This window comes from Charadrius vociferus, unplaced genomic scaffold (genome assembly GCF_000708025.1).
Source record: "Charadrius vociferus isolate BGI_N301 unplaced genomic scaffold, ASM70802v2 scaffold261, whole genome shotgun sequence".
Classification (NCBI taxonomy): domain Eukaryota; kingdom Metazoa; phylum Chordata; class Aves; order Charadriiformes; family Charadriidae; genus Charadrius; species Charadrius vociferus.
In genome coordinates this window covers 431,793-441,551 of record NW_009646856.1, presented here as the reverse complement: position 1 = coordinate 441,551, position 9,759 = coordinate 431,793, and the positions used below count along the sequence as shown (strand labels likewise).

General features: G+C 36.9%; 1 protein-coding gene across 6 annotated transcripts in view; it reads right to left on the bottom strand.

Annotated features, from left to right (window-relative positions):
* ENAH (enabled homolog (Drosophila)) overlaps window positions 1-4,998 on the bottom strand; it is a 50,395-nt gene extending 45,397 nt beyond the window's left edge. For all 6 annotated transcript variants that reach the window (XM_009894283.1, XM_009894287.1, XM_009894284.1 and 3 more), the window contains exons 1-2: window positions 4,837-4,998; window positions 3,159-3,336 (exon numbers count right to left, since the gene is read on the bottom strand). In XM_009894283.1, the coding sequence (XP_009892585.1) occupies window positions 3,159-3,336; window positions 4,837-4,968 (310 nt within the window). In that variant the 5' untranslated portion in view covers window positions 4,969-4,998. The remainder of the gene's footprint in view (window positions 1-3,158; window positions 3,337-4,836) is intronic.
* Window positions 4,999-9,759: the final 4,761 nt, after the last annotated feature.

The following is a 9,759-nucleotide window of genomic DNA, read 5'->3' as shown; positions in this document are numbered from 1 at the left end:
TCATTGATGCTTTTCTCTCATTCCAGAGTCACTTCGAGTGCAACGCTGAACTCTATTTAATGCAGATATGAAAATTTTCTTTGTAATGCAATGCAAATTCTTTGTGGAAAGCACTCATCTAGACAATTAAGACCAATTCCTGAATATCTCAACACAGTGTACACAGCCCTTAAAGCCAGAAATCCTCTTCAAATGACCTCTTAAACTGATGACACATACATGTCATTTGATGAAGGTGTAACTTTTGATCACCTCAGAAAATTATTTAATGAAATGAGTAAATCTCTCAAAGTATTCCGAAAGGAGTGCCAGAATGAAATCTTGGTACATTTTTTACTACATCTCCTAAACAGTGTGGGGCAGGAACTTGTAGCATTGGTAGTCCACCAAGAGAAAGTGGAGTCCTGCATTGTTGTCTTTCTATTCAGGATTCACAGGTAGCCTACAACCTGCTCGACTAGCCAGCAGCAAAACAGGGACTGGTTGAATATTTACTAGCTAATACAATCATTCAAACCAGAACAGAGTGAAAATACTTTGACTTTTACATTGACTTAAATGCAAATGTTCCTGCATAAGAGAAATTAGGACAATCACGTGATCAGCACTGCATATCAGGGAGAGGAAAAAAGAAAAAATAGAGACAGCATATTTCAGACATTTTTGCTGACAAGGCAGCCATCAGGTCAGAGTCCTTTCAGACAAACCTGTGCTTTTTTTTTTTTTTTTGGGAAGAAAATTGCCAGTTGTGGTAAAGCCTTTACTCTGCTCCAAATTCAAACACTTTCATTCTGCATTCTGAACTCATTAGAATGACAAAAAGCCCATCACTGCTCAGTGGTACAGCCACCCAATGCCTTCGCCTCTGCTCCTGTAGTCCACTAGAGGGAGATCCTAAATTAAACAATCTCAAATTATGCCAGCAAACCAACACGTGAAGATGCCAACTGCAAGCAAGATCAATCACATTTTTCAAAGATATGCAAGAGAAGGAGACTGTATGATTTTTTTCTTTTTAAAGAGTGAGAAAGAGCCATAAGTAACAGCTGACTCGCAAACCAAAAGGATATCCATAAAATAATTTTTACTATTCATCAGGAATCATTTAGATTTCTGTGAATCCTTGCGTAAAGTTTAATATTCATCTGCACCTTTATGGACTTCTGAACAGTATGCTCAGCTAACATTAAAACTGCTTTCCTTCTGTGAACAAAATACAATTAAAAATAACCGAGTTAATAAAAGAAATTGCCAAAATGAGAAAACACAGCAGAAAATAAGGATATTGCAAGAATCAAACTTTAATTGTAAGCAATTCTTGAGTAAAAGCGAAGTTATCTATATAGGATTTGTTTATTTTACTCGAGTTGGAGATTCTATATGCCGTTTTAGATATACTAGGAAACACAGCAATCTACATAAATTATTAGAGAAAAGTTGTCTTCTTCAACAATGAACAACTGAGGAATTTAGAGGAGAAAATATCCAACTGAGAGGTAGGAGAGTGGGATACGCAACTGGATTATTTTAGCTGGCAAAAAGAAACCTTAATACCTCTAGCTACCCTTTATGTTTTGCCTTCATCTGCTGCATAACAGCATAAACACTGCAGAATGTATCATCCTTCTTGGTCTAGATTGCTTAGTTTCAAAAGGTTAAGTCTTGAAACAACTGTCAGAATGAAAGGCAGCTTCATAAAGTCACCCTTTTTTGCTGTAGTTGAGACAGCACTAGTAAGGTTATCTACAGCCTCTCTTCTACACAAGAGAAAGAAAACTGGCACACAAGTACTATCTCACGTTACACGGGCGATCTTTAAAGTTTAATGAGGACAAAAGAATTCTATTTGGTTACAAGAACACAAAAGTCTCTTGAAGTCTTTTAAATGAAAACTCCCTCTGTGTGTGTCCCAGTGTTACACTGATCAATTTGCTGCAGAGCCTACCTAGAATATATTACAGACACCACCGGAAGACTGAAAACCATTAAGTTTTCCACCAATGCTTTAAACCCTCTATGTCATCCTGTTCTCCAAACAAATTAAATGATAGATCTGTTGTCTAAAATATATGTGCTCATCTGAATGGTACCTGTGGATCCAAGATCCCCAAGCTAAAAAACTCTGTATGCTAAGAACTGCCAAAGAGGATGACCTGAATTCCAAAGTCTGGAGGAAAAAAACCTAACATTTTTATAATAAACTAGTACCCAATGAGAAGGAAAAATACCAATACACATGTGCTCAATTTGGCTGAGGTACAGTTAATTTTCTTCATAGTAGCTAGTACGGGGCTATGTTTTGGATTTGTGCTGGAAACACTGTTGGTAACACACGGATGTTTTAGTTACTGCTGAGCAGTGCTTACACAGAGTCAAGGCCTTTTCTGCCTTTTTTCACACCACCCCAGCCAGTGAGCAGGCTGAGAGGGCACAAGAAGTTGGGAAGGGACACAGCCAGGAGAGCTGACCACAACTGACCAAAGGGCTATTCCATACCATGTGACATCATGCTCAGCATCTAAAGCTGCGGGAAGAAGGAGGAAGGGGGGAATGTTCAGAGTTATGGCGTTTCTCTTCCCAAGTAATCAGCATGCGTGATGGAGCCCTGCTTTCCTGTAGATGGCTGAACACCTGCCTGCTGATGGGAAGTAGTGAATGAATTCCTTGCTTTGCTTCGCTTGCATGCACGGCTTTTGCTGTACTTATTAAACTGTCTTTATCTCAACCCACGAGTTTTCTCACTTTTACTCTTCCAATTCTCTCCCCCATCCCACTGGGGAACAGTGAGCAGCTGTTAAACCACGACATCACATTAAGAACACTGGATGTCTTTAGAATCCTGAAAAGTATCCCTATTATGAGCTACACATTCGTTGGTCAGGTGTTCTGGTTTTGTTTCCTTAATAAAAAGCAAAGCTAGCAAGTTTCTATATGTAATAGATAACATTGTTGGGAATTGCATTTACACAGATGGCAGTCAAGTTGAGAATCACTATTAAGCAGCAGCAATTAGGGAGACAAAACATCCAAATAATTAAAATGGCTAAAGGCTGAATCATGATTAGAAACAACACTTATTGACTTTTATGCATAAACATTTGATTTTTTTCCATCTCTGTATTTGAAAAATCTTCCCAAAAAAGTTAAGAGACTCTTACCAGCTTCCTGTGAATTTAATACTTCTAAGGCATGCATCATGGCACTTGCGAAGACATTGGCATCTTCTTTGCTGCCAAAATTCAGACCATACACCTGCCTAGCATCACGCCACTGGTGGAAGGTCTGTGTCGCCTGATTGTACTTCAGCCCTTTCGGAATGGCACAATTTATTACCACCTATAATCATAAAAAAAAGTTACTTATGTTTAAAATTGCTATTTCATTACAAGTTTCAGCTTCATGTAGATTTTATTCCCTAACCACGGGGGTTAATTCCAGTCCCACAATCCACAAGATCACAATGCTGAAGCACAGCCATTTCAATTTTAATTCCAATGCCGCATGAAATCAATGAGAATACACAATGGGACGAATGAGATATTTTGTATCAACTTTTGTAGCTTAAGTGTTCCCATTTCAAAAGATGCAGTGATGTTTCATAACAGCAATGTAGTAGTATCACCAGTTCTGACTTTTAGCAGCAGAGTACTTGATACGAATATGCATTTGGATTTCAAAACCTCAGTTTTACATTAACTTCACTGAATGCTTGTTAGAATTCTGTTTTTTAACCAAGTTATCACCTTCTCACTGTGGCTGCTGCACCCCTTAGCTTGACGTGCTTTCAGCAGCAGTTATGTGGACTTCTACTATGCATCACAAAGCATCATTTTATAAGATCATTATGGCTTACGCTAAACGTGATAAATTCTAGCTAGTAGGACAACCATTTATTACAAGCCGTCTGCTAAGAGAGGACCCTATTGTACTTGGATATTATATATATATATATTAACTATATTCTATAACTATATTCTCTCACTTTTTTCCACTGAATATGGGAGAAGAAAAACAGGTTTGTTCTCAGGTGAATGCAGAGATCATTTATTCTTGGAATAAGTGTTTACTGACAAATCACAAAGGACATTATCAGTCTATGCTTCAGGCATGTGATAAATGACCAAGAACAGACCAAAAGAATTTTATGAAATGCTGGGACAGAAAGAAACAGATATAGAAGCTTTCCTCAAATAAAAAGAATAGATCTTTAACCTCACCCCAAATACCACAAGGCAGAGCATATTTCAAGACAGAGTGCTAAGTTTGCCATTTAATCAAGATCTAATAACTTCTTCATCAAGGAAATTAACATGTAATCCTTGTTGCTCCTTTCTCAACTTCTCCAAGTGGCAGATGATCAGCGTTACCAAATGTCAGAAGGTTTTTATTGAATGAACTGATCTGGGGAAATGAGAAATCATGCATCCAACTTTTCATAATACAGAAGAGCTACAAGAGAACTGTTGGTACCTACATAGCCTTCAGCTAAGAGCAAAGAGTAGGGAAAAAGAAAAGTTCTTAGGTTGACACTTTGCCTTAAAGAGAATCAGATGACTTCTGTGTACAGTACTAGCCTTTATGTCTGTCTGTAGAAAGGAACACTAAAGAGCACACAAGGAGTGCACAAAAGACTACACTTACGTACCTTGGATGTACGTAAAGTGCTTAATTTATGGGAAAAAAGCAATAATACAGTTTTGCTACTTCAGTTCAAAATAAAAGTAAATTTATTATTTACAGTTCCCAAAATTTTACTGAAGACCTATTTCTTAATGTTAAAAACAATCATAAAAATAGCTTAAGATTCCTATTCCAAATTTCCAGATATTTACTTACCTGATGATCCTGAATCTTCCTGCCCACTACTCTGAATGTGTTGTTGCCTGTGTGATGATATATATGAACTCTGCTGAATCCAGTTGATCCACCAGCTGGTACCCATTTTTTATTGGCATCATCATAGACCATTACAGCAGCTCGTGCTTGGCAGATACTCTGTTCACTGTTAAAATACAAGTATTTTAGAGTAGAACATAAAATTACTTATGACAAATCTACATCTTCAAGGTTAACTTTTTTTTTTAACTCAAAAAAATATTAAAGTAATATTCCTTGCAACTTGCTGAAACATCCACCCTTCTACATAGAAAACCACGAGCACTTTGACTTTTGCTTAAAGGTGTTCATTCTGAAAAATTGTGGTCAATACAAACAGGCCTAAGTACTAATGGAAGAGATAAAGATTTACTTTTCCTTTTTTTGCACTTTTCCCCCCCAGTAGATTCCCACACAGCCCTTTCTCCTCACCATCAACCATGAAATTTTAATTAAGTGTCATAACCATACACAAAGTTTTCTGCAAAGACTGGAGAACAAGGAATCTGGAGTTGCACTAGCTTCATAAAATTTACATTTCCACTGGAAATTACTTCTACAAGAAATGAGAAATGGAAGGCCCTTGCTCTTTCTAGCATATATAGAAGAACACACACACACACGATAAAGTTCAGCACAAAAAATTCACCTGCTCATAAAGGAAACGCTTTTTGGTTTTGACATATTTTACAACAGCTGACACCTAGATGTAACATTTTATCCCGGAGAAAAGGTTCTATTGATTTCTGAAAAGCACAATTTCATCTGTAGCTAATCCCGATTACGGCAGTCATCTGGAAGCTAAGGTGCAGCCTCAAGTTAAAAGGGAGCATATCATGAATGTCATCATATTAGAAACACAAGAAAGCAGAACATACCATAAACACACTACTTATTAGGAGAGGAGCGGGTGATACTATGCAAGTTGTCTTTACAGGAAATGTCCAGATGCAGACAGGAAATAAAAATAGAAAGGAATGATTTCTTATCAGTAAGTCAAATTCTCTGAACATACCACTCCAGCACATCCAACATTATAGAAAGCACATGATGCCTGGCTTGCAAGGAATGTGGCCTGCCATTTGGAAAACTGAGAAGGCTGAGGAGACACATACTTCACAAATTACAAAAGGAAAGTAGTGAACTATTTCTTCATATTTTGTGAAGGAGAGAGAAGACGACTCCCCCCCGTCTGTCTTGGGGTTTTTTGTGGGTTGGTTTGGGGGCCTTTGTGTTTATTTGTTGGAGTTTTTCTAAAAGATCATGCTGAATTTCCCACTATCTTATTTCCATCTCCCAGCACAAGAAAATTCAGTATCCAGCTGTTTTGTTAACTTTCAATATTGACATTATTGAGAAAACAGAGCATCAATTTCCGTCACACTTTCCATGGCACTCCAACAATTAGAAAAGTGTTCAACACTGCGATGCTTTTCAAGGCTAGGAGAGAAGAGAGAATACTGAGATCATGTCTCTTACGCATACAAGAGATTCAAGATCAGATGAGGAAATATACTCTTAATTTTTGAAACACACTTGTTCTAGTCTCATCACCTATTCAACAACGAGATCAGAATGGGATAACAACCTTTAATTAGACCACCCTTTTTCTAGCCAGGAATTAGTTCAATATAAGGATAACAAAATTATAATATAGACATATGCAGCGGTTCTTTTCTAAGCATAGTTTGTCTTATAGTTTACAATTGAGACTGAAAGGACCACATTTGATCCAAGAAGAAAGATTAGCTGCAAAGAAAATAAGATTAGTTCCAAGTTTCACAATCCCATTGAAAACATGCCACAGGTAAACAGGAAGGTTCTGGATTTCTATACTTTTAGAGCATTTTGGCACAAAACTATCCTCAAGTTCAAACCTAGAAACGTTCTGCAGTGTTCAGAAAGTACAGCACAAACAGTAGTATTTTTTTCTAAAACACGTAACAGTATTATAGTAAACTTTGTAAAGTTTCTGAACCCAAAACAAATTTTTGCTGCCTTTGAATTAGGATCACTCACAGGCATGGTACACCATAGGTGACAGGAGCCAGATACTGATTTGGAAGCAGACCCATGGGGTTTGCAGGATTCTTGCCAAAAAATAGCTTCATCTCAATCATGTGTCAGACACATTAGAAAAAAAATCATTTAGATTCTATTAAAAATTGAGAGCATGAGTATAAACTAATGCGTTCCAATTACAACAAAGGTAGAACCAAAGAGGAGCTGAGTAAAAAGTACAGTGATCAGAAGACTTAATTAATAGGACAGACCATCAAGTTCAGACTTCTTATTCAGAGCATTCTCACTGTTTGCCCTGCCATGGTCCTTCCACAGGCCTAAGTTTTTATCAAAGCTCTGGTTTTACATTATTTTATTTAAAATAACACGAATAAACTTGTTTATTCTTGTTAATAATAATAAACTACTCATTTTAGAACTATTTGGTATTCAAGTGGCACAATTCATAAGTGCAAATAAGATGACCTTGAGTAGAATTTCCAGCTTTTAACAACTGTTAAACTATTTTTAGTTCCACTTCTCAGGCTATGCCTTATATCTGGAAATATTATACAAGTCTAGATCTCAAATATTTCGTGCTTCATTTAAAATAAAAGAATTTTCTTAATAGCAGGGGATTATTCTTAACCATATAAAGATACAAGATGATTCACATACTTTAAAAAGTGACAAATACAAACAATTTCCACTTGGCCTATTCAATCATTACACAATAAGCCTTCTGCTTTCATTTTCACACAAATCCTATAACTAAAATTTTAATGTTCCAGGTCTATAATTTTCATACCCAGGTACCAATTTGAAGGTGACATACTCCCCTCCTGCCAACAGTTCCCACCACCCATCACTTTGTTTATCAGACTGCAACAGAAAGATGGAAAAATGAAGCTATCACTATCAGAAACAAATTAAACCATCACAGTGTGCTAGCCTTTTTCCAGGCTTCAATAACTGCACATACTAGATGTAGGGGGATCAATTCAATTTCTTTTTCTTAGTAAAAAGTTCTACACTCTAAAGTGATTACTTTGTGTTTTGAAGAAAAGCATGGAGGCAGGAGTTTCAGCAAAGAATCTTTAAGTCTGCTCTTCAATGACCACTTGATACTTCAATATGTGAATATAGTATATTCAGCAATTAGACACCTTAAGTCTCAAAAAAACCCAACTCCCTTCTTAAAAATAAGATGCATACCGGAACTCCACTATCCTCAAAGGACTACACCAAATCAAAAATCCACACTGTTAGCTCATGACTATCTTTGACAGGTCTAATGAAAAACAAGGTTTAGTTTTCTTTGCCTGATCCACCTTTTCCTACCAAAATGGAGAATTTAACATACAGACTGTTACTAGAACCTGAGCCAGTGCCCTTTGTATTCCTCTACTATATATGAACTTAAATTTCAGTTCAAAGGAGCAGGAGCCAAGTGAATCAAAATAGGGTCATTTATCATATTTATTGCACTTCAAGCTTATTACACTTCCCTGCTGTACTTCTAACAGGAGACAGGTCTTCAATGATCTCAGTATTTATACATGAGCTCTTCACAGTCCACAGGGTTTTCTGCAATACATGTCCCTTAGACTCCAGGAACCGAGCGCAAGATGCTAGATGACTGACTTCATTCACTGCACCGGAATCACTTTGGTCTGATCACAAATGCCTTTTTTTTTTTTTATTTATTTTTCTTAAACAGACAGATTACTTTAGCACTACTGGGAAATAAACAAATTGTCTACAGTCATGTGGCAAGAGAAAAGGGAAAGGGTCCTCATCTATTTGCCATGTCACTAGGCCTCCAAAAGCATCCTACAGGGTTTACTTACTTATCTACAAGTTTTTCTTTTTCTGGTATACTGTACTAGTGTAATGGTTCCAGAAACCATTACACTTGGATTAGCCTGCACCTTCCTGACATGAGAACACATTAGGGGATGCGGGAGAACGAGTGAAGAGATCCATCTCCAGCTTCAAATGCTATTGCCAAAACACACAGCTGCTCAAAGAACTGATTGCTAACTTATTAGGGTAACGCGTCAGGGAACTAAAGTGACAATCAAAATATTAACCAAGAAAAACTAAGAAATTGTCTGTTTCCAAGTAAACTTACCAAACCAAGTATATGAAATTATCTGTAGAAAAAAGAAAATTCAGAAAAGGGAAGATTCACGCAAAACAGTGCTTACTAAACCTTAGGAAACAAAGTGTACAAGCTCTCTTCTCAAAATGTAAAGCTTGATAAATAGCTGTATAAATATATGTTAGGAGGAGTTCTTCTCTAAAACAAAGATGTAAGGCTCTGATTGTTAAAGCCAACCATTTTTCTGGATAAGTCCACCTATAGCAATACCATATAAAGCCAAAGACACAGTGGTTGTTTTTTATTTAGGGTGGAAGAGTGGGGGGAGGTCGGGCACTCAAAAGCCTCACACAAAAAACACAGTAGTAATGAATCATAAGTATAAGATTATTCTTATGGGAGAATATACTTTCCTCCTCCAGTGATGAGATCATACGGAAAGCTCAAAAACCATAGCAAACTGAACCCTAACAGACATCAGTCTTTTGCCCAGATGGAATGTGTTCATTCTTTCACATCCCAAGTTCTTAAGCTCAATGCACATTGACACCAATGCACAGTCTGCTGACTTAAGCCCTTTTTTTTTTTTCTCCTGAAAAAGTGGATGCTTGGTTTTCCTCTCACAAGAACTAAAAAGACAAACAGACTTAAATGATCACACTCATATGGAAAACAGCACAATTGCAGCCACAGAAAAGACGATTTAAATATATTAACAAGAGCAAGGAAAAGCGATGATTGATCTGATTCTCAACCTTTAGTATTTTTGTCGATGATGT